We start from the raw sequence: 24670 nt of genomic DNA on the forward strand, positions 1-24670 counted from the left end.
TTATCGCGCATCTTTTTGATAGCGTGTCAACTTATGCACAGGAAAATAATTATAGCAGGCGCTTACAGTTGCTGGCTGCAAATGACAGTTTCACACGTAACGAATTGAGTCAAAGTGGCGTAGGTGCTAAGAGGAGCAAAGAGTGTCGTCTGTTTGTGGCGTAAAAAGTGTCTAAAAACGCTAGGCCGCGTTCTGTTGTCCACACAAAAGGAGGTTGTAACTTGAGTGGCAAAGAAACCTCGACAAGCAATGGAAACTGCTGGGCCACGGGTAGGTAGCCCGCATCGTATGGACGCAAGGAGCAAGTTAGCGGAATTCTACAGCAAGCAGTCGCGGCGAAGGAAATCAGACGACATTGAAAAGAGGGTACGTGGATACAACTCGTACAGTGTGTGGTGCACGTACGCTAAATAAGCGTATGTAGGCAGTGTATGTGACGCGTATGGGGTTACCACTTGGACAAGCCTTCAGTTGACATAACCATTAAAGCCTACAATATTCATAACATAGTGGTGTTGTGGATTTCTACCTCAACCAAAAGCGCTTCCGCTATTGTTCTCCCCCAAAAGCTGAAGTTTAGTATTACAGCTAGTACTGTTATTACTAGCAATGTATGGGGAATGCATAAGCTTCTCATGTTAGCTTATTGCAAGCTGTCATGCATGTAAATGGATACCTTTTCTATTCCTTAAGTAGAATTTTTGATGAGGGTAATTTGTAATTTAACCTGTATTGCTTGTAATTGTTTTTATATTTATGTAGTTACTGGACAGTTGACAGATAATGGTTTATTGCTTGTGGCTAAATGGCTTCTTTAATTAGCCCATCTGACCAACAATGATTTTATTTTAAGTTTGTGGTAATCACCAGGAACCTGAGCCTATGTGATAACCATGTTGTTATAATAACATAATGTGGCGAGGTGTGTATGGCCTTTTAGCATCTGTAGAGTTGGAATACTGAAACATTAGGTGTATTGTTAGTAGTGTGTTGAAAGTGTTTGTGTATGAAATGGAGTGAATACAGAGAAGACAATGTGTACATGTTTGTTGTCAATAACAAGAAATAGTAATGGATGTTGTAAAATACAGTACAGATTGAAAATATATAGGGTCACTGTCACATGCATGTGCAACACGTGCACACACACACACACACGTGCACACACACACACACACACACACACACACACACACACACACACACACACACACACACACACACACACACACACACACACACACACACACACACACACACACACACACACACACACATACTAATCTACACAGTTATAACACTCTTAGTGAAAATAATAAAGTGCCATCATCACTGATCTTATTCTCTCAACACATTTTGTTTACACATCACACCATTACTACAAATTATATCCACTTTATGACACACCACAACATGGTGACTTCACATAACATGTTGTGTAGCCACTTCCTCTGCCTTCATGCTAGTGGTCCACTGCTCAATTACTGCCACACCTGTAAACATTGGAGAACTCAATACATTGAAACTTGTAAAATATTGTTATGGCTATCCCATACCTTTGGCCTTTCCTCCTACTTTGTTCAGTACTTAGTATAATTAGTACACATGTAGTTTAGTAGTTAACACTTACAAGTACATGTGTCCTACTGCACTGTAATGACACCTCTGAATTGAGGACAACCTCTATATAAGGGACATGTGTCTATTTCCCAAATCAATAGTACCAGTGCTTTATGAATCCCTGAATAAAGGACACCTCTTTATGAAGGACAAAAATAAATTCCCGGATTCGGTCAAGTAGAAAATAGCATTAAATTTTAATTTTGAATTCACGATATTTTTACTTTGAATTTTTTGTGAGATCATGTTAACAGTCATATTGGATACACAACTTAATCTGTGGTATATAAACTGTACTATATGTCACTCTGTGTGTTTTGTCTAATAGAAGCAGCTGCAGGATTACGTTGCCTGGGTGAATACATATTTAAAGCGGCGGCCAGGAGTGAAGTTGATCTGTGACCTACGCAGTTTCAGTGATGGCGTCACTCTAGTACAATTGGCCGAGATAGTCGGTAAGTAGTGAGTAGACTGTCTGTAACAAGATCACCTTGTTATATTGCTTATTAAGGCCATAATAATTGTGGTTCCTAAAGTAGTGCTATAGTGAAATTTCACATACAAACAGATTATGGAATGTTTCAATGTTAAAGAGACTTGTGTAGGTATAAATGAATTTTATTTTTCATCTCATTGAATTTTGTCTTTCAAAATTCATTTTCATCCTATATATGCAGTTGCATTTTTTTTATTCTAAATACGTACATTACATGTGATATGGGTGATGCTGAGAATTAATCTTTGAAAATTGTTTGCACTGCCAGTGTACCCTAAACAGTATTCATCACGACATCTTACAGTGTACTGTGTGTGGCAATGTGTGTATCACTGTAACTTCAATAGTATAATTATTGTGAATATTCTTGGAATAAGGGACCAAGTTTATGAGGTGAGATATAGCCCTCCGTTTTGCTTTGTGGCATATTAGTCTTATACACTCTTTGCACCTCATTTCCTATAACAAGCTGCTATGTGTGGTGTGTTAGAAAATTCCTCTGAGCTTATTAAGTACCCAACTAGAAATTGTGGCAAACTTCCTGATTGTCATGCAATTTGCTGATAGAGTTGTGGACCTGCACGTATAGTTTGTGTTGTTAGATAAGAATGTTTGTATGATAAGAAATGTTAAGTACTAATTTTGAATTGATTTTGAAGGCCTATTTGTTTTGGTACTTCGTTTTGATAGTTTACCTTCTTGCTGTGGTCGGTTATTTCTTCTACTACACAGATTGGTCCAGTAATACTCACTATGGCTAAACAGTAACTTCGCTTTATGTGATGTGTTCCCATCGTTCATGCAGTTCAACACAGCCAAAATGAGAGTATTTAACAAGCCAGGAAGATTCTATTTTAGGGCATATATTTAGGGTAATGTGTAGTCCTAATTTAGTAATGTCAAATGGAGCCGTGAGTATTCAAGGCGTACTTCAAGCATATTGGTTTCAAAGTTGATAGTTTTTGTAGCTGTTACCAAATTCGTTTCACAGAGTACTCATAAACAAACATTAATGTTTTGGGCAGTGGCTCATGATACAACTGTTAATGTATTTTTGTGGTGTTATATTACATGCAAGAATGTACAATTGTTGATAATTGGTTTACTGTTCTTAGTAAACACATGAGCATATAATTAAGTTGCTTCTCAGAGCAGGTGTCCGAGACATTTGGTAGCAACCAAGCATGGATGTGGTGGTGATTTAAAACTGTGCTTGTGTGTGCTGTTTCAGTTATTTTGACGATTTTCTTGTTGATTTTTAGTTTTTATTTTTGTGGATAATTTTAATCATCTATAGTGATATATACAGTAGCTGCATGTTCAAACTTTGTAGAAATTAATTTTATTGTACTATGAAACCATTCCAGTGTGCTCACCTCAACAATTCTGGAATATTTTTGAAATTAAATTGTTAGGTAGTGGTCATGCAATTGTTTGTCAGCAATAAGCTAGGCAAGGGCGTCTTTGGTGCGTAAATTAATTGCCGTCACAGCTGTGTATAATTCTGTTATATGCCTATTGTGGAAAGTGGATTACGACTGCTAATTGTTGCGGATTACAATTGTTATTTTTGCTTTTAATATTTTATCAGGCTGGTACTTCGCGGTTTACAACATGTGCATTTGCCAACACCCAGAGCTTGAGAACGAAGCCCGTGACACAGCTGTTCGTAATTTTATTACGTATGGCATATCACACATTGTCATAAAATGAAGTATACGAAACAATTACATTTGAGTCTGTGGTTATCGTTTTGTTGACAAGGCAAAGTTTGTATATGTACTCATGCAGCCGAGCATGTACACAAGAGTTTATGCCAAAAGGTTTTGCTGTTTCTGTAGGCAGGTTTGTGCTTTGTGTATTTTGTCTATTACGTACTTTGTTAACACCTGTAGCAAAGGACTCCATTGCTGGAATAATAGCTGTTCCATCTTCGGTGGCCGACAGGACTGCAAACATCGAAAAAACTTGTGATTTTTTAAAAGAGAAAGGAGTGACTCTACCACCTGACATTGTGAAAGGTACAGTAAGTGATACTATGTATTGTGTTCACTTTGAAAGTGATTGTGTGTACATGTCTATAATGTGGTCGTCCTTTTATGTGTGTAGATGTTTTTATTATTTTTATTTTTTTAATTACTGGCTACTGATGTGTCTAAGAAGTGTGTTACAAAATAAATCAAGTACATATGTAGGCACAGAAGTAACTTACATGCATAAATTTAATATTTTTTAGAGACAGTATTACGTTGGTGACCTCATTTCAATGTATTTGCAACTGTTCACTTTTGTTCGTAACATGTAAGCATCATACACCCTTTGGTGGTCAAGAATTTGACATTACCTTTCTTACACATCAATTACATTACAGCTGTGTGTTAGTACAGCATTTTATAACAGCTGATGAGCACCACTCTTACTGCACCTGTTTGAAGTGATTTCACCAAACGTTGAATCTATTTGTGGACTAGCTCTCCACATATGTGTTGTTTTGAAATGAACAAACTGTGTTTATCATTACTCAATCATGTGACACCAACTCAGTTATTGTTAGAATTTCTATCACAGCACACATCAATGGTGCTGCTATTTTCACTGTATTTTCTGTACATAATTTCTATTGTTCTATCAGATGTTTTCAATATGTTCAGTGGGCTACCCCATAATACAAGTGTTGATGGTATAATAGAGAATGTACAGCTGTTAGTTTGTATGATAGTGGTATTGTAATGTGGTGGTGTCTACACCATCTGTGATAGAATGATCACATTGTATTGTGTACTATTGTGTGTGGGTATGTGTGAATATGATGTAGTGGGTAGTAAGAGGGTGTGGGTGTCTGTCACAGGTGTATGCTGCTCTTTACCTACTGTACACATGCACGCACATACATACGCACACACACACATTACACACACACACACACACACACACACACACACACACACACACACACACACACACACACACACACACACACACACACACACACATACACACACACACACACACACACTATGCACGCACTTACTGCACACATTATAAGCCACATATTTACTTCACTACAGATATTTCTGATAGCAGTTTGAAGGCAACAATGAAAGTAGTGCTGGCTATAGCTGATCACTTCCTCCCTACAAGTGTCAAGAGAGGTCACACTCTACCCCAGCAGAACAGAACAATGCAGTCTCCTTCTCACATACATCACCATCAAAATGGCCAGAGTACACCGCCACAGGGAGACCACATATACACACGGACTTTACCAGTTGGCAAAAGCCCTCCATATTTCAGAGATGATTACAGGGAATCTTCCTTGCAGCGATCACTTACACCAGAGAGACCAGAGTCTCCAATTTATAGCACACCAATTGATGCTATTGAAGGAGAGGTGGCTGAGAGTGCAAGGAGACCATCAATTGGTCGCAGTGGACGAAGACGTGAGAATGGTGGACTATCAGAGAGCAAGCATGTACTAATACTGGAGGAGCTTGCACAGTCACAAACTGAAGTGATGGACGTGAAGAATCAAATGCTACAACTGTTTGCATTGGTATGTACGTAGTGTGTACTATTGTACATGTGCGTGCGTATTTTGTACGTGTGTGTGTGCACTACACACACGCCACACACACACACACGCGCGCACACTACACATGGGTTTGTGTACAGCTGTACACTACATCATGGAAAAAACTGTTGTCATTCGTCAGGACACCACACAATAATTTATTACAGCTCTGGTGTGTCTGGTTTTCTGGTAAATACACATGTTACAACAAGTACAGACAATTTTTAATTGCCTATAATTACAGTGTAAGCTTGTATCAGACTATGTGTGGTCAATTTAGAGAATGATTGACAACTGAGATAAATGGGTAATGGTGACATGTTTGGTACTAACACATGGCACACATTTAATCCAGTCTAGACACTAGGACTGTACTGCTGCTGGACTGTTTTGAGTTGTAGAAATGATGTGTACTGTTTGTCATTGTTGTTCCCACAGCTGCAGAGGAATCCTAACTGTAGTCCAGCCACCGTCACAACTCCTGAACTGCCTCGCTCTGAATCTCACCACTCTGATTCTGAGGTGAGTTGATTAGTTGTTTCATGCTGTTGTTTATGGTTAGTTAACGGCTCATTGTCTTGAGAAATTCTAAGAATGTTTCTTGCTTTGTATTAACGTTGTTTCTTTGTGAGTTGTATGTAGTGTAGAGCATATATTTTGTGGTGCCGGTAAATTTTGAGTTTAGCAACTCATTAACAATTCAATTTTGACCTACAATCTACAGGTATACTTTTAACAATTCCTCAAAAATCCAATTTCTCATGTGATCAATTGTGGTTGTGATGCAATCACAAGGTGGAAACTGGGTTGATAATGAAAGCCATTTCTGTACCCTGTTTATGGCTTCATGATTATAATAATAATGGATTATGTCTCAAGCCATAATAGAATTTATCACCTGCTGTTGGTCCAATTAGTTAGGGCTATGCCTTACACAGCATCAATGAACCAGTCTTAGGATCACCTCAGCAGATAATCGGTATAATTATTTTGGGATCACTTGTTTGTTGATGATTATTGGTGGGCGTGTCTTCCTCTCCATAGACGTCCGATGGGCTTACTACAAACATTGCAGGGGCTGGTCAGGATAATGGAAGGATGGCTTCCAGATCTATCGACCAACTAAGGGTACATATGTGGTGTGTGTATAGTATAATAATATGGTTTTTTTACATGTTTAATTGTGAGTAAATAGCATAATAGCCATAGCTATATGTATTCATCAATATATTGGAGTATTGATGGCATACATATCTCTACTACTACCTGCTGTTAGCTGAAGACTTAAGCAAATTGTGGTGGTCTGAAAATAACATCTAATTCATTATTGTTATTAGTTGCGACAATTATATGTACTCCTCCATTTTGTTCAAGTTTAGAGTTTCCGTGTTGGTCAAACTGTTTCGTGTTACAAGCTTGAATGGCTTTGTGTTTAGCCACCTGGTGTGCGGTGAGTGTTTGTGTAACCCACAACCAGTATGTATATATATATAGTAAAACAAACAATTGAAGCTTTTAAAAAATGCTTTAGGACTTCATATTGCACACTTTGTTTCCAAGTAATGAGTGTATTAGTGTTTTACAAATTTAAACCAAAATTTTAAGCCTTGTAGCTGAAAATATGAAATGTCAGGTTAGTGTGTGCGATTTTACCATGTTTGTAAATTTCCATGGTTACTACATGTGTGCTTCTAGAATGCGGATGTGCAGTGCATTACAGTAATAACAGCACTTCAGCTAACTAAATGAGTTAATCTCTAACATCAGATTAGGTATCTTCATCACAATGCACAAATTGTATTCATTTAAAATGTCAACTTAATTTACGCACGGATGCGTGTGCACATATGGGTGCACGATGGCCGCTGTGTGGGTTGTGTTCAGTACAATTCTGCTGTCTTAATGGTATAAAGCGTTTGGTTAATTTAGTTTAGTTACTGTTTGGCTCTTACATAACTAAATAAGATAAGCTGGTTATTACAGCATGATTGGCGGAGCTATGGTAACCAAGGAACAGCCACTTATAATCCAATCTAATCTTCAATGTTTGTTTTTGCTGATCCCTTCTTGTTAGTTGATTTACACAGTTGTAGCCAGCACGTCTACTTTGGTGGAGTGTGAAAGTTCATTTTTATGATTATAGGGTTGCCGCTTTGCTAGTACTGCTTTACTAGTACCGCTTTGAGCTAGCAAAGTACATTTGCATCATTTTAGCACATTTTATAGAACGTAGTTCACCCACAGCCAATTTTAAGCTACATACAGATTGCTTGCGAAATGCAATCGAACAATTTGCACACATGGTTTAAACAATGTAAGAGTATGTGTTCAAAATCATGTTTGTAAAATTGTGCAATTAACATTAATTTTTTGCAAGCAATCTATAATCAACTTTATGCCCTATACTGAAGCTGTGACACTGGTGAGCCCTCCGTCACATTGGGTGTGTAGTTTTGTTGGTTATCACATCTTGACAACTAGTTGGTTTGAAAAAAAAAATCACGTAGTAGTAAATTGCAGTGTGACCAGACCTACCATACACAGTCCAATAGAATTGGATATGAGGCTGTAGGTCTCGAATGTAGCCAACGTGTACTTCATGACATCGTTATAGAGCAGCGACCTTCTCATAGTTTCACTTGCACAACAAATACATCCATTGTTTTCCATCAAATGCTTAGTGGAGAGCATCTGGGACTGTTCAGTTCATAACTACTGTCATTATTGTGGTAAATGCACTGATCAACTGACTAATACAATTAACGTTGTCCTTAAGTCTTTGTTATAATTTATTTAATGATGTGTAACTACCAAGAAAACATTGTTTTATCCTGTTTACAAGGTTATGATGTGTTGTCTTCTTGTAGGAACAACTGGAGCAATGTCAGGTTGAGGGAGAGGAGGAGGATACAGGACAGCTCAAGAAAGAGTTAGAGAAGAGCAGGGAACAATTGAAGAAGTTAAAGTCAGAATTTTTGAGGAAGGATTACAAGCATGATACAGAAATGGTAAATTAATAAGTGTTTGACAGTTGTTCGGTGCCTCCTTTGTGTCATGTGGTAGTCACATGCTCATGTGTGCTTGTGCACATGCACAGTACACACATGTGCACACATATATACACAGAGCATTTGGTAACCATGCAAAACAAACTATTGCCACCCAGAGAACCCACTGTGGTACTTGTACACTACACGGGCAAATCCTCTAGAGACAAGACTAGTCTGCAGGAGATAGGCTGAAGTTCCACGATGATGCTGTGTAAGGAAGCTCAGCCAAGTAGATAGAGCACTGTCTAGGTTCCAGGCTTAGTGCTTGATGATGCCCAGTTGCTGTTGTTGTTGATTCATATTTACCTAGCTGTATAATGGGGACCTGGTATCATTTAGAGAAGCAAATACACAACGTACACGTGCATGCACACACTAAAACACATACGAGTACAATACAGCCAGCCATACTTGCATAGTTGGTACACAGTGATGTTATTCTCCAGGAACATGCAGTGTTATGGTTGAACACTTCAGGTGTAGTTAATCTTATGCTCCACTGACAAGTAGTTCCACTTTACACACATATACTCCTTCAGCCTATACAGTATTATTGGTTTACATGGTTGATACCTATCCCTTTACTCCATGTGCCAGTCACTTCACTTCAAAGCAGCTGCAGCTGTATGTCTTTGTGACCTGGATAATCCCTTTTTACTCAATATGGGTATTCTCTGTGAAATGTTTTTTAAACAGACAAATATGATCTTACATGGGTGCCCATGTATCAGTTTGTAGTACAAATTAGAGTATGGTATACTCTTGATCAATGTTTGATGTGGAAGAAACCCTAGCTCCATTCATAGATGTGTAGACATGAACTGGTCATGCTGGCTAGACTGTACAATCAACCCTGATTGAGTCTCAGTACAGTACCATTAACTCAAATACAAGCCTTAACACTGATTCCATTATATCATACATGTTAGTATCAGAGTGGCTCACTATTTGCTTAATTTCTGATGAATCTTATCCAGCCTCATGGAAATTTGATTTGGTTTATTTAAACTCAAGACAATCAACTTGAACTACTCTTCCATGCAGACTACACACACACACACACCTGGACCTGGATAGCAGACCACAATAAGATGATGTCCTTCTGCCTCAATCAATGAAGCATCACAGCTTTCTGGTTGTAGCCTTGCCATATCTTAGGGTACACGCAACACAAAGCAAAGTAAAACCATTGGCTACCATGCAGGCACAGTCACACTTACCCAGTGAATCAGCACTGGGACACCTGTGGGCTACTCAGGTGCTAGGAGTTGGCTCAGGGGGGCAGGATTAGTAGCCCGCAGAATGCTGTGCCATGTCTCACAAGAAAAGACGTGGGCGCCCAAAGTTCCACCTGGGCCTTCACCTGTTATGTGAGACATGTACACAACAGACAAACACATGTAGAACAATCCAGTATCCTGGAGGAATGTGCTATACCATACAACAGAAATTTTTGATGAAAAGAAATGTTGACTAATCCGCACTTCATCAGCATTGATTAAATGTTGGTGAAAAACAAGAAATCATAATTCTAAACACGTACGTTTAAAAGATACTTGTCATATGGTAAAGTTGATGAATTGAATTTATGATCGATTCATCAAATTCCTAGACCTTTTCTTCTGTCAAAAATATCCTATTGTACAGTAGTGTAGACTGACTTGTGGAAATTTGTGTGTCCTACACTACGAAGTCATTGCAGTCACAGTGTTTTTGTTTAAACTATGTACATACACATTTAACATGTAGCGGATGTTAGTCTTTTGACTAGTGTGTTATGTAGGTTGATATGAAGAATGTCTTGTCAGATAAGGAGATATTGATACTTAGTTTAAGAGTGAGTGACTAAAACATGCTTTTTGTTTACATATGATTGTGGGCTGTTGTTGTTAGTATATAGATAGATTGTGTGAGCCTCACGCTCACTTAATCAACTTTTGTTAAAATCTTTATTGTACTGTATAATCAAACAAACAAAATTGACAGATACCCATTGCTTGGTTTTCATATTGGGTTATGTACATTTCACAAACTTAAAGTACATTTGTGACCGAATCTGCAAACCCCGACACAATAGCACATTTTCAAATTCCTGTTTATTAAATATTTATAAACTACTTAGCCAAGTGTATTCTCTAGCAAAGTTTCAGCCCCATATGCCAATAACTTTCGGAGTTACAGTCCTAAAAAGTAGCAACAACAGAAAAATCGATTTGTACTGCAAGTATTGGGAAAATAAATTACAGGCGCTTACTGAAATGGTTGTAACTTACAAAAGAATGGACGTACTGAGCTGAAATTTTCACCATCGTGTTCGCCATGAATAGGGGGATCATTTACTGGGTAAGTCTGTCCCTCTATCACCTTTCTTCACTGGATACAAAGGTGAATTTAGTGAAGAAAAATTGATCACATACAATCGCTTCGACATCACATAAACAAACGCTTATAACTTGCATATGCTTGGGTCTACTGCAATGAAACGAAAGATTTTCTAACTCCTCTTGAGTAGACGAATAAGATGATATCCAGGTTTTTATTAGTAGTCCCTTCCTTCACTAAGAAAGAGGCATTCAAAAAATTTACAAAAAATTTTCAACAATACGCAAATATTTCACCATCAATGCTTCGTACTGGAAATTTAGGCTTGCGCTATTGTGTCAGGTTTTCGCAGATCCGGTCACATTTATATACATTGTTCAGGATATTACACTGTTTTGTCACTTATGTACACGTAGCAGCCACCTATTACAAATATGATGGCTATCAACATTGTTAAATTGGTTCAACCCTTTCAATCATTTGTTTACTTTAAAGCATCACTGATATAGTCCACCCCATTGTTAAAGTACATGCCTTTTTAGTCTCCTGGTGGCCCTATTAAATGATGTTTTAGTTGTTGCATCTTGCTTCAGTATGGATGGCAGGATACATCATGAGAAATAGATAGTTAATACCTAGTTTCATGTTTATAAATTTTCCAGATTTCACAATCAACAAACTTGTGGTAGTCAAGTGGAAACAGATGGTCCCAATGTGTTTGATTTTGTACTGCTTATGCTGTCTGTTTATTCTAACACCTCTCTCTTTTTTATTATACTGTCTGTATATGTCACACGCTCTCACATTCTTTTTGTTCACCCATTACAGCAAGAGCTCAGTCAACACAGGGAGGGCATTAGTAAGGAAATGGAACAGTTGTCACAGCAACTGGAGCACTCTCGGACAATACAGGTGATAAAGAAAGGGAACTACTGTTCCTCGTTAGGGTAGTTATCACTAGTGTTCCACCAATAATCGGATCGGAATCAGAACTGATATTGGGCATTTTGGTATCAATCAGTATCGGTTATTTAGGTATTCTGATACTGATTAATAGATCATCATAGATGCTATGCTGTGGGGTATAATAGGGTGGAAATAATGTTAAGCATTATTCTAGCATGAAAGGTGCAGGAATTGCATTGAGTAACTGCTACTTACTATGTTTGCATGAACAAGATCAAAATACTCTAATAAAACAGTCACCAAACAATAAAATATTCTAATAGAGCAGTCATACATGGCTAACTTGAGAGGTGTGTAAATTGTATGGTCATTATCGGTATTGGTATCTGTTGGTGAAAATTTACTGCTAGGTATCGGCATTGGATTGGTAGGTATTTTTCTGTATCATCTAGTTATCACACAGGTGTAGTGGAGTAGACCCAGACCAAATTTTTCCATTTCATGTCAAAGTATTCTAATAGAGCAGTCAATAAAACTGAGTGAAAATATGATCTATTACAGTAATCAGATTGTTAAGAGCATTTTTATAGACAATCCTATAAAGTGCAGTGGTCTTTCTGAAGTACTTTAATCAGCCCTCAATGGATTGATATAGAGTGATCTGTTGAACATTGACTGTTATGTTTACCATAAAGATCCACCAAGGCTGCTGCATAATATATTCATTAAGGTCTTTTTGATCACTGTGGTAGGTGCAATCCACTAGTATATTGTAATCTTCATACACATAGCACAGCATGTATAGTAATGAAATCTCTGAGATCTTTGTAATGTTGTTTATGTCTGTGTCCTTGCATGTAGAGCTCATTTTTGGCTCAGTTGAGGGAGAAGGATGCTGAACTAGCCACCTTAAGAGACCAGGTACAACGAGGATCACATGACCATAATCAAATGACCAATGGAACATCAGAAAAGCACAAGAAAACGGTAAAAATTAATCTGTCTCTGTAGTATCCATGTGTGTGTGTGTGTGCGCGCGCACGCGCGCGCATACGTGCGTACGTGATCATGTTCATCTATTAGTCATTATTCAGTTTGCTTGTCAGTTCCAGCTGACTTATCAGATTTAATGTGCATGTTATAAATTCATGCACCATAAACTAGTGTGTGTTCTATTAGAGTGTTTTCTTTTCTATACACATTGATACTTGTTTGTTTGCTAGCCAATACAGTAGTTTCACTGTATCATTACTAACCATTGTCAACATTTGTGGCTTTTACATGTTGTTAGCATTCAGAGAACATTTTGCTCTTCCGCTGTTTACAGTACTTTGTATTACAAATTGAGATGAAAGCTAAGAATCATCTTTTGTTCCTGATATATGAAAATGCACACTGTTTGCATAATGTCTGTACTGTTATACCTTAAGGAAAACTGCTCATACAAACAATGTTACATAACGTTTGTCTTCAATGTCTACTTCAAGTTAGTCAATATATTTTTGTACAGTTGCCTGAGGAGATGGATATAGTGCGGACTTGCCTGGGGGCATTGAGGACATCCTTGTCACCACAAGATCCACAGCAGCAGACAATCGACCAATTGGAACAAGCCATGGCCAGTCTGGCCGACCAGAGACTAATGTCGTCACCTACCAACACAACTAGCCCCACCCCCAGCAAGAGGCATAACTCTCGGAGTGGCAGACATGTGAGAACCATGCGATTGTGGTGTAATATTTTATCCCGCTAGAGTGTTCTATAGTTTCCACATAATTAAAGATAAAAAATTTTTTGTAATATGTTTTTGTACAATTCACAATGAAAAGCGTATTTATTTATTTATACCTAGGCTTAACGCTTACACTGGTGTTTTTGTGACAGCAGGTGGCAGTGTGCATCTGCATGTCCTGGAATAGTAAAGCTTGACTGCTATATTGGGCATCTCAATCTTTTGCAATCCTCCATAGATAGAAAAGATATTTTGATGCTTGATGTGTTCTGTTTTTGTAAGTTAATAAATAGTAACAACAAAAAAAAAGCAGTAACCCATGTGGTTGATACAGGCTTTGTGGGTGTAAGCTTGAATTTACTTAATGAAGACTTGGATAAAAGTATTTGGTTAAAAATATTTTCTGTAGATTTTGTATACAAAATCTATACAACAGAAAACATGAGTTGCAGCATATTTGTGCAAGTTGTACGTGTAGCACAATGGTGGCTAGATAGCAGCGATTTTTGCTGGTCTTAAGACAAAAGACTCAAAGTATATCATCATCATTACATTGGTGTTCTTACTACCTGTTGTATCAGTATGGAAAAATAAAATTTACTACGACGTGTACTGCTGTGTTGTTTGAATATGTGTATTTATGCTGTGTTGTTGTAAATGACTTTTTGTTACTACAGAAAACAGTACATGGTCAAGATGACAGTGGGGACAATAAATACTCTAGAAAGAAATACGGAGCAGGAAATGGAGAAGGTACTGTATATAGTGTACTTGAATGTTGTTGTAGTGTGTGCGTGCGTGCGTGCGTGCGTGCGTGCGTGCGTGCGTGCGTGCGTGCGTGCGTGCGTGCGTGCGTGCGTGCGTGCGTGCGTGCATGCGTCTGTATTAGTGGTGTGCGATATAGGATATTTTCCTATCACGATTATAGCACACAATATATCACAATACGATATATATTACATTTCGGAAGGCTCAGTTTCCATATCAACATGTAATTGACTAATTACAATGACACATGACAGCCATTTTGAAGTACACGTGATCAAAAATACATCAAATTACGTCATCGTTCTGTCTGGGTATATAACTGCCACGTGTATCCACTTGACCGGCTTTTTATTTTGGCTTGACAGCAAGTTGTTTTTACGCGACGTCAACATAATGACCGATCCTAGTGTGATTAGTGAAGAAATTGTTAAAGAATTGCTGACTACCGTGAAGAGTCTTCAGGCCGACGTGGCAGAGTTGAAGAGCGGGGCCACTGGTGGCATCAACCCGCCGACCGGTTCTCCCGGTCCTGCCACCCTACCACTGAATGGTAGCGAGGTACGTCGCAACCCTCGAAAGAGGCAACTATCTGGAGAGGAAGCGGAGTCGTCGGGCGACGAAAACATAGAGCATGTAGAAGAGGAAGCTGAAGGTGACGGCACCTTCACGCTATCCGAAGAAGGTGACGCCTTCATTGAGACAGCCTTCAAATCGAGGCTGGATGACGCGTCCAGAGAAAATAAAAAGGCGAAGCTCGGGCTTCCCAAAAGCAAGTGGCTGAAGTCGCCGCAGCTGGACCCATTCATTGCTTCCTCTATCCCCAAAGACGTTGTCAGGGCTGACTCCGCTGCCGGAAAGACTCAGAAATTCTGGCTAGATGCAACCGCACCTCTGACCTCAATCGTCGAGAAGGCGGATGCAGGTGAAATAGACCAAGCTGAGGCTATCCAAGGGATAAGGGCCGCCCTGGTACTAATGGGAAATGCCTCGCAACACCACGCCATCCAAAGAAGAAAGGCAATACTGCAGCACCTCAACCCGCAACTGAAGTCACTGGTGAAGGATGAGGATTTTACTACTGCAGCCCCCTTCCTGTTTGGACCAAACTTCAGGGAGATTGCAAAGGAACGACTGGAGGCGGCAGCTCTTATCCAGAAAACTCAACCAAAGCCTCAACAGAATTTTCAGAGGCGCCACCCCCAGAAACAGAGCAACTGGGGTCATCGGGGTGGCAGCAGAGGATACAATGGCCCCAGCAGAAAAAAACTGGCAGGCTGGGGGTTCAAAAGCAACAGGAACTGGAAAGAAATGACTAGTAGAAACTCATGTAGGCAATTTTTCAAATTTTCATCAAAATGCAATTACCCTTACCTCTGTATTAACACATCACCAGGGCCCTGTTCAACACCTTGGGGTGTTAGTGAACAGCATAAGCCAGATTGTCTGTCAGTCTCTTACAAGGAGAGCTTTTTTCCACAGACAGAACTGGGCAATACTGACACAGGGCAAATGGGTCCTGCAAACAGTAGAGGGGTATCTGATAGACTTTACCCACAATCCATACCAGTCAAACCAACCTGGCCCAATAGTCCTGCCTCAAGAAAAGCACGTACTGGTAACTCAGGAGGTACAGGAACTCATACAAAAGGGGGCAATACTAGAGTCCTGCCCATCCAGCAGGAGCTTTGTCTCCCAAATATTCCTGGTCGAAAAGAAGGGAGGGGGACAACGCCCAGTAATAAACCTGAAAGCCCTAAACCAATTCGTGCGAGTAGAGCACTTCAAGATGGAGGGCTTACACCTCCTACCAGACCTGCTACAGCAAGGGGATTGGATGATAAAAGTGGATCTAAAGGACGCTTATCTCCAAATCCCAATACACCCGAGGCACCAGTGCTACCTCCACTTTGTGTGGGAGGGAAAACATTACAGGTTTCAAAGCCTCCCATTTGGCCTCTCCTCGGCACCACGGGTATTTACCAAAACACTAAAACCAGTGGTGGCTTGGCTGAGACAGATAGGCCTGCGCCTGATAGTATATCTAGACGACATGCTATTTATGCATGCCAACAAAGACCAGCTGGAGAGGATGGCACCTCTTCTATGCAGACTGTTCGAGTCCCTGGGACTGACGGTAAACACCAAAAAATCCCTGTTAACCCCAGCTCAACAGATCGAGTTCCTGGGATTTCAGATCGACTCCAACTTGATGACAATCAATCTGCCATCAGAGAAGGGCAGGAAGATTCAACAGGAGGCAGCGAGACTCCTAAAGATGCAAACAATCTCAACACGGGAACTTGCCATGCTTATTGGGAAAGCAGTGGCAACTTCCAGGGCCATCACCCAGGCTTCCCTACACTACAGAGCCTTACAGATGGCACTCAACTCAGTGACCCCCGAGAGCAACATTCCAGGGGACTTGGACAAATACGACTCCAAGATACCCTTGAGCAGCAAGATAATTGCAGACCTCAACTGGTGGTCAACCTTAGACAGGCAGACAATGGGGTCACCTATATCCCCCCCCACAACCAGTACGGATAATAGAGTCCGATGCCTCGAACCAGGGGTGGGGGGCACGGTGTGGGGACACCAGCACAGGAGGCAGTTGGTCAACCGAAGAGGCAACCCAACACATCAATTATCTCGAACTACTGGCTGCCTTTCTGGCTCTCAAGACATTTACTATCAATCAGACTGGTATGTTTCTTCTGAAGATGGACAACGTGTCCGCAGTGACCTACATAAACCAGAAGGGAGGCACACACTCAATCCAACTATGCAATCTAGCTCTGGAAATATGGGAGTGGTGTCTTACGAGACAGATATCACTGCAGGCAGAACACCTGCCTGGCATTCTGAATACAGTTGCAGACACAGAATCCAGAGTAATGAAGGATCGATGCGATTGGATGATCAACCCTTTAGTGTTTCAACAAATTCATCAATCAATGGGTCCCTTCCAGATAGACCTATTTGCATCACGACTGACCAAACAACTGCCTCGCTTCTACAGCTGGAGGCCAGACCCAGAAGCGGAGGCAACAGATGCCTTCACACAGAACTGGGCCCAAGCAAAGGGTTATGCCAACCCTCCATGGCGTCTGATCCCTCGATGCCTGAGTCAGATAAGGAGACAGGAAGCCAGACTAGTAATGATAACACCACTATGGCCATACCAACCATGGTTTCCTCTGCTTCTCGAAATGCTGGAGGACCACCCCCGCCAACTCCCAGGCATTCCGGACCTCATCCTGAATCCAACAAATCAGGAGTTCATAATGAAACAGGGAGTACCAAACCTGGTTGCATGGCCCATCTCAGGGAATCCTTTGCTTCACGAGGAATATCTACTCAAGCTTCAGACCTGCTGCTCTCCTCATGGAGAAACAAAACCAACAGTAGCTACAACTCACAGTTTTCAAAGTGGGCTAGCTGGTGTGAGCAAAGGAATAGAAATCCCACTGCTGGACCTGTAGAAGATGTTGTTAATTTTCTAGCTGATCTTTTTCAACAAGGATATAAATACAATTCTCTGAATTCCTACCGTTCAGCTATATCATCTGTACATGAAAGAGTAGATGGACAGAACATAGGGCAACATCCACTGGTATCAAGAGTTCTCAAAGGGGCTTTTAATGAGAAGCCCCCCATGCCAAGATATTCCCATTTTTGGGACGTTGGGTCAGTATTGCGGTACATCAAACAGTTGGGTGAGAACAGCACACTGTCTTTGAAGTGGATGTCCATCAAAACAGCCATGCTTATGGCCCTTACTCGACCATCTAGATCAGCAGATTTATCCAAACTAGACACCCGTTTCAGGACCTATACATCTAAAGGAGTAAGATTTCAACCTTCCCACCTGTCTAAGCAGAGCCGCTCAACGATTCCAGTCAAGGAGTTCTTCTTCCCTTACTATGCAGCTGACAAACTTTTGTGTCCAGTTTTGGCCTTGCAAACATATGAGAAATGCACTGTTTCCTTCAGATCAGAGAAATCTAGTTTTCTGTTTCTGTCATGGATTGGGAAGCATGAGCCAGTCACCAGCAGTACTATCGCCAGGTGGTTAAGAACCTGCCTTCAAGAAGCAGGTATCAATACTGATACATTTAAGGCTCATTCAGTTAGAGGAGCAGCGTGCTCAACAGCGGCTTGGTCGGGTGTCACAATAGCAGACATCCTCAATGCAGCTGATTGGTCTAATGAAACCACCTTTCAAAGGTTTTACCACAAAGAAATACAGGACAGAACAACTTTTGGGTCAACTGTTCTGTCTGCTGCTAGTACTTCAAACTTACATGTTGATATGGAAACTGAGCCTTCCGAAATGTAATTTAAGAATGGCTCAGGGCATGCAGTGCCTGCAAGCTATTTGTAATTACATGAGGAAGGTGAAGTTGAAATATCAACATGTCCACCCTATAACCCCCCCCCCCCCCTACAGACATGTTTTTACTTTGTGTGCACCTGTTTTTTCTTTTTCCAACCTACAGATCAGCTGTAGCATTGATGTGTATAATATGTTTGCAGCACTCATTCTTTCACGGAGTCAGCATCTACGAAGAGCCGGTCAAGTGGATACACGTGGCAGTTATATACCCAGACAGAACGATGACGTAATTTGATGTATTTTTGATCACGTGTACTTCAAAATGGCTGTCATGTGTCATTGTAATTAGTCAATTACATGTTGATATTTCAACTCACCTTCCTCATGTAATTACAAATAGCTTGCAGGCACTGCATGCCCTGAGCCATTCTTAAATCACGATATACAAACTCAACACTCAGATTGTGTATTTACACTGATGATACTTGTAGCACTGATGTACTAGAAGTACAATACAACATGGTACATGACTAGCACACAACATTGCAAGCAATTTTATCAAAAAAAAAGTACAGTGTACAATGACATCTTGGATACATTATTCTCTAATTATAGCTAAAATCTATACCTAGGCTTACATCACGATATGAAGATTCTATATAATATCACGATATAGAAAATTTTATCACGATATTTTGATATATATCACATGTCGCACGTCACTAGTGCGTATGTGCATGCATTTGTGTGTGTCTGTGCATGCGTGAATGTATGTATCCTTTTTTATGTCCTATACAGTTTCACCTGGAATGGCATCTTACCCTTCCCCAATATCCCCAGATGAAGTAACCAAAGTGACATACTACCTTGACAAAGATGATACTCCATATCGTACCAGTATACCCAAACGGTTAGTGTTACCTATTTGTGGCCAATTAGCCTTTTCCCAAAATGATAGCATACACTAGTATAATGACTGTTCTATTAGAGTACTTGGTTGTTCTGTTATTGCATCTAAACTTTATTGCTTAACCTTTCTATTTTGTACACTACTTCACAGTTACTGTACAGTAATTTTAGCGCCAAGTAGTCATCCTCAGCATGCAGGGTTTGGGTAAGTTCCTTTGTACAGTGTATTTTCTTAAATCCCAGACAAAATTAATATTGATGCTTATAAATACTCCTGTGATCAATAAGACCCCCCAACACACAGTATTGAAGCTAAATCTGTAGATGGCTTTCAAAGACGTTAAGTCTGCACAGTAAGTAACAATGCAATAATATTGTTGGTGGTGCAAGTGCATTGTGTTAGACTTTGTCATTGTATACATCTGTAGATGTTTTGAGGTCACATTGAAAGATTTCAGGATTGCTATTTGCAAATCTTCATCTCACAAATTCTTCTTCAAATCGTTAGATCCTGACATTGGAGCAGTCAAGGAAGAGGTGAGCGAACCATTGTTGCTTTTAAAAGTTGTGAGGTGATTTTTTTTTCTACAACCAGGTATCAGACAGCACTGCAATTATTCCTAACTACGAAGGCAAAATCGTTGGTTGGGTCAGCCAGAGAACAAAATGAATTTGAATTTATTCAATGCTGGTATAATTGTAAATACAACCGACGTAATAATGAATTCCATTATTGTAAAATATACGCTACTGCTATAAGCAACAGGGCCTGTTACAGGATTGGACATTCACCCATTCTAATTGTAAATATGTGTAAATATATTTTTACAAAGTTATTTTCATGTAAAATAGTTATTATACATCATCAGCATGTGCAGAAATGAATTATGGCATCTACAAATCAAAAATTAAAATAACATCTGAATGAGTAGAAAATGTTGTGTTAGCACTAGACAAAATTCTAGGGGCTCACAGTTATGGGCACAGTAGTGTTGCCTGCAGTATCTTTACTGTAGCCTAATCTCTAATTGTTTAATGCATGCATTTGATGGGTTGCTATATATATCTACTTGGAATAAGAGCATGCTGGGATTCATAAAATTTTGTAGAGTGCAAGTTACCAATTGAGTACATTCAGCAAAACCACTGTTACAAGTATCAAGTACCTTAGCATAGCAACGACCCTATAGCCTATCAACACCAATCATCACATTTCAACAGTTCTGTATCAACATAGAAAGGCATGGTAACTAGAGGTCATTAATGTATACCAGTAGAGTAAATTTGTGTATTTAGTTATACCAAGAGTACATGGTTATACACTCTCCTCCAGTAACTATGGTGTTACTAAATGAAGTAACATTATTACGGTTTGGATGTTACTAGTAACTGAATTACGTATTCACCATGACTGTTCTATTAGTGTTGTTGACTGCTTAGCACCCAATCTTTAATTTATTATGTGCTTTAATATTATTTTTGTCATGCATTAGCAACTAGCTAGACAGCATGTCTAAACTCCATCATGATAAACATACTTGGCCAGGCCAAAAAAAAAGAGGCATAATTGAGGTAATCAGGTAAGTGTCTTTATTCACTCGGCAATTCACAAGCCAGGAAGCCATACAAAAGAAACGGTGATCTCATGCATTGTCAGTAAAAGCAAAGATTATTATATAATATCTATAATATGGTAAAAGCTACATTTGTCAAAAATTTAATATTTGGTAGGCAACATGTTGGTGAGTGCTTTGATCCAAAATATTACTACTTTACGTCCTGTCTGATAGAGGATATTGATGTATTTTGTGGAACATTTTATCTGTGTCTTAATGTGCTCATTATATAGTTGTGGTGTATGACTTATTTTGTAATAGAGTCTGTGATCCAAAACTGGGTCCAAGCATAGACACATAAAATATGGTCCAAGCTATCATGTACAGTAGTACTCCCGTAAAACAGACCTATGGAGTGGAACCGGAATCTCCATTGGGTTTTCCCGTCCGGAAGTAGACACGCCCTATTTCAGTGCTGCTTCAAAAACACGCCCTCGAACACGCCCTAAAACGACCAGACTCTTTGAGGAAGCAATAAAACATGGCAAGACAGCTGCAAGAAGCAGTAGAAACCGGACAAAATGAAGCTAATATTAGGTGGATAGTTGAAGGCTTTCTAAGCCGTCGCCCTTCGGGGGGTATTAACGCTGACATATCATCTGATCTAGACAAATCTGATAGGGCACTGCATCTTGCAGTACGTCACAAACGGCTAGATATTGTTACAATGCTTGTGGAGGAATTTGGTGCAAACATAAGGCTTACTACGGAAAGAGATGGAATTATTCCTTTAGAGCTGGCTAGAAAGATGGGTTCTGTGGAAATACTTCACTACCTCCAGAACAAGGAAAATATTATTTTGCTGAGAGAAGCCATAGAGCATGGAAATGTTGAAGGGTTTAATCAGTTGATACCAGTAGTGGGTGTAGAGTCTAACATAGCACCTCATATTCGTAATCAACCTCAGAATTACACAGCTCTACATTATGCAGCAAAGAGAAACCAACTGGATGTAGTTAGGATACTGCTTACTCAACATGGTGCAAACATATTGGCAAGGAATGCTGGTGGACAGACTCCTGTGGAAGTAGCTGTGGATGGCAACTACTGTGATATAGTTCGTATCTTTGTGGAGGAATTTGGTCAGGATACCACAAATCTTGCAGAGCGTTACCGAGACAGAATCCATCAAATGCTGCTGTAGAAGAATATGGCAACCTTTATACCTTTATGCCTTTATGCTTTAGAACGATAATGTGTACCCCTTTAATTGTGACTCAATGAAATATTGACGCATTTATAGTTTTCATTTATCAAACTTGTCAAAATGACAGCTAGAGTGGCACCAAAATGCATAGCCACCTGTACAAGGGTACTTCTCTCAACATGCGATACATCATAAAGCAGAGATTAATAGAAACATTTTAGTGCTCACTGAACCAAAATGGACAAGGTATTTTAATAGAGCAGTCAGTTTAACATTGAGAATGTTCTACTACAAATTAAAGCCTGACTGCCAGCCCTCACTGTATTATTTGTTGAACTCTGTGGCAATACATCATGTTAGTAGATCCACCAAGGCTATACATTCCTTTATTTTATTTATGATGTCTGCTGTTCAATGTGCTAAAGGAAAGAGTAGCTAAATCCACCATTTCTTCTAAGTTTAGATTGATGAAATGTAGAGTGTTATTTGCACTTGTGTCCTTGCATGTGTAGAGCTGCTCATTTTTGGTTCAATTGGGGGAGAAGGATGCTGAAATTGCCACCTTAAGAGGCCAGTTACAACAAGGATCATAATCAAATAACCAATGGAACACCAGAAAAAGCACAAGCGAGAAAAAAATGATATCATTTCATCTGTGTTTGCTTGTGTGTGCGTGTGCGTGTGTGTGTGTGTGTGTGCGTGCGTGTGTGTGTGTCAGTATAATGTCCATATGTCTACAATATTTAACACTGTACATTCAGTCTCAATTGAGAATTCACTCTCAATTGAGAGGCATGTCTACTATTAAAGAATTTTCTCTAGTTGATGCTTGTTTGTTTGCTGATAAAATGATGCCAATTTTAATAATAATTAACAGTTATACTGTATTGTGCTTAGCTATTATGCTATATGCTACTGTAGGAGCTAGTGCTCATTCCTTGTTCTGTACATACATTCGTGTTAGTGAATGACACAGTTTTTTGTGTAACATGTGTACCATTAATTTCCATTATCCCTTTGTTGCATTTGCAACTTTTAATAATCATTATGCTTAGCAGTTTTTCCCATGGTTATGCTGAATGTGTAATTTTTTTTTTTTTTGTGCAGTTTCCTGAGATGGATACAGTACAGACCTGCCCAAGGAGGCATTGAGAACACCCTTGTCACCACAAGACCTACAGCAGCAGACAATTGACCAATGCCATTCTGGCCAACCAGATACTACTTTCATCCTCTATTGGAAACTAGCCGGCCCCACTACCAGTAAGAGGCTTAACTCTCGGAGTGGCAGATGTGTGAGAACCATGTGATTGTGGTGTTATATTTTATCCCACTAAGATTATTATTTTAATTTTATTTTGTGCACTGTAAATAGACCATGATAAAAGATTTTCATCACGATAAAAAACACACTAAACTAATAGCTGTGTGTTATACTGTTAATGATACTATTCTACAGTTGCTTAGTGTGAAAACTTGCATCTGCAGCACTATTTCATGGGTACACTTAGCTTGCTAGGAATTTCAGGACCTCTCAGTAGTAACCTTCACTGGTTTCTTTTTACTGTGTTTAGCACTCAGACTACTGGCATTTGACAATCTGCAAAATTAAATCCTCTGGGAGCTAGCAGCCCCAGACCCTACATCCTGGATCTACTTTCCAGTGGAAATACCCTTTGAAAAATCCTAGGTACACCCCTGGTGTGTAAATGCATAGTGATTAGTGTGTTTGCATACTTGACACTTGATTTGTCATATCCATCCCTTAATGTAGTGTAGTGTCACTCGGTGTGGCATCTTATCCTTTCAGATGAAATAAACATAGCCTTGACAAAGATGATACTCCATAATAATTAATATTACACTTGTACCTGTTTAATACATTCTCTTTTCATACACTGAAACTTCACTCACCACAGAAATGATTGTTCTATTAGAGTAGTTAAATATTCTTTTGAATCTATATATTTTACACACTACTTCAGTGCTATAGGCTTTTCAGTTGCACTGGATAGTCCCCAGTGATCCCTACTGCACATTTATAGTGTTACTTAAGACTCTGGTGTTGCCATTGTGTTATTTAGATGTTTGAGGTCACATTGAGAAACTATAGGAGTGCTATTGGCAAATCTCAACTTCTTCATCAGATCCTGTGAAAAACCATTGTTGATTTAAAAGTTGTAAGGTGATCTTTAAA

General features: G+C 39.5%; 1 protein-coding gene across 1 annotated transcript; it reads left to right on the forward strand.

Moving 5' to 3' along the window:
• The first annotated feature begins 31 nt into the window (after nt 1-31).
• LOC136238824 (dixin-like) lies at nt 32-20565 on the forward strand. The gene is made up of 15 exons (XM_066029431.1): nt 32-366; nt 1949-2075; nt 4012-4137; nt 5185-5669; nt 6126-6209; nt 6732-6815; nt 8555-8695; nt 10521-10574; nt 11888-11971; nt 12827-12952; nt 13476-13676; nt 14375-14450; nt 19600-19711; nt 20139-20247; nt 20306-20565. Exons 1-15 carry the CDS (start codon nt 250-252, stop codon nt 20378-20380), a joined length of 2001 nt encoding a protein of 666 aa, XP_065885503.1. The 5' UTR covers nt 32-249; the 3' UTR covers nt 20381-20565.
• Nucleotides 20566-24670: the final 4105 nt, after the last annotated feature.

Source organism: Dysidea avara, chromosome 11 (assembly GCF_963678975.1).
Source record: "Dysidea avara chromosome 11, odDysAvar1.4, whole genome shotgun sequence".
NCBI lineage: Eukaryota > Metazoa > Porifera > Demospongiae > Dictyoceratida > Dysideidae > Dysidea > Dysidea avara.

Bases quoted from the DNA above. Each gene is read 5' to 3' on its own strand.
- LOC136238824 (XM_066029431.1), top strand. From the start codon at position 250: ATGGAAACTGCTGGGCCACGGGTAGGTAGCCCGCATCGTATGGACGCA. The intron at 4,138-5,184 runs GTACAGTAAGTG...ACTTCACTACAG, and splicing joins ACCACCTGACATTGTGAAAG to ATATTTCTGATAGCAGTTTG. The intron at 8,696-10,520 runs GTAAATTAATAA...TGTGTTATGTAG, and splicing joins ACAAGCATGATACAGAAATG to GTTGATATGAAGAATGTCTT.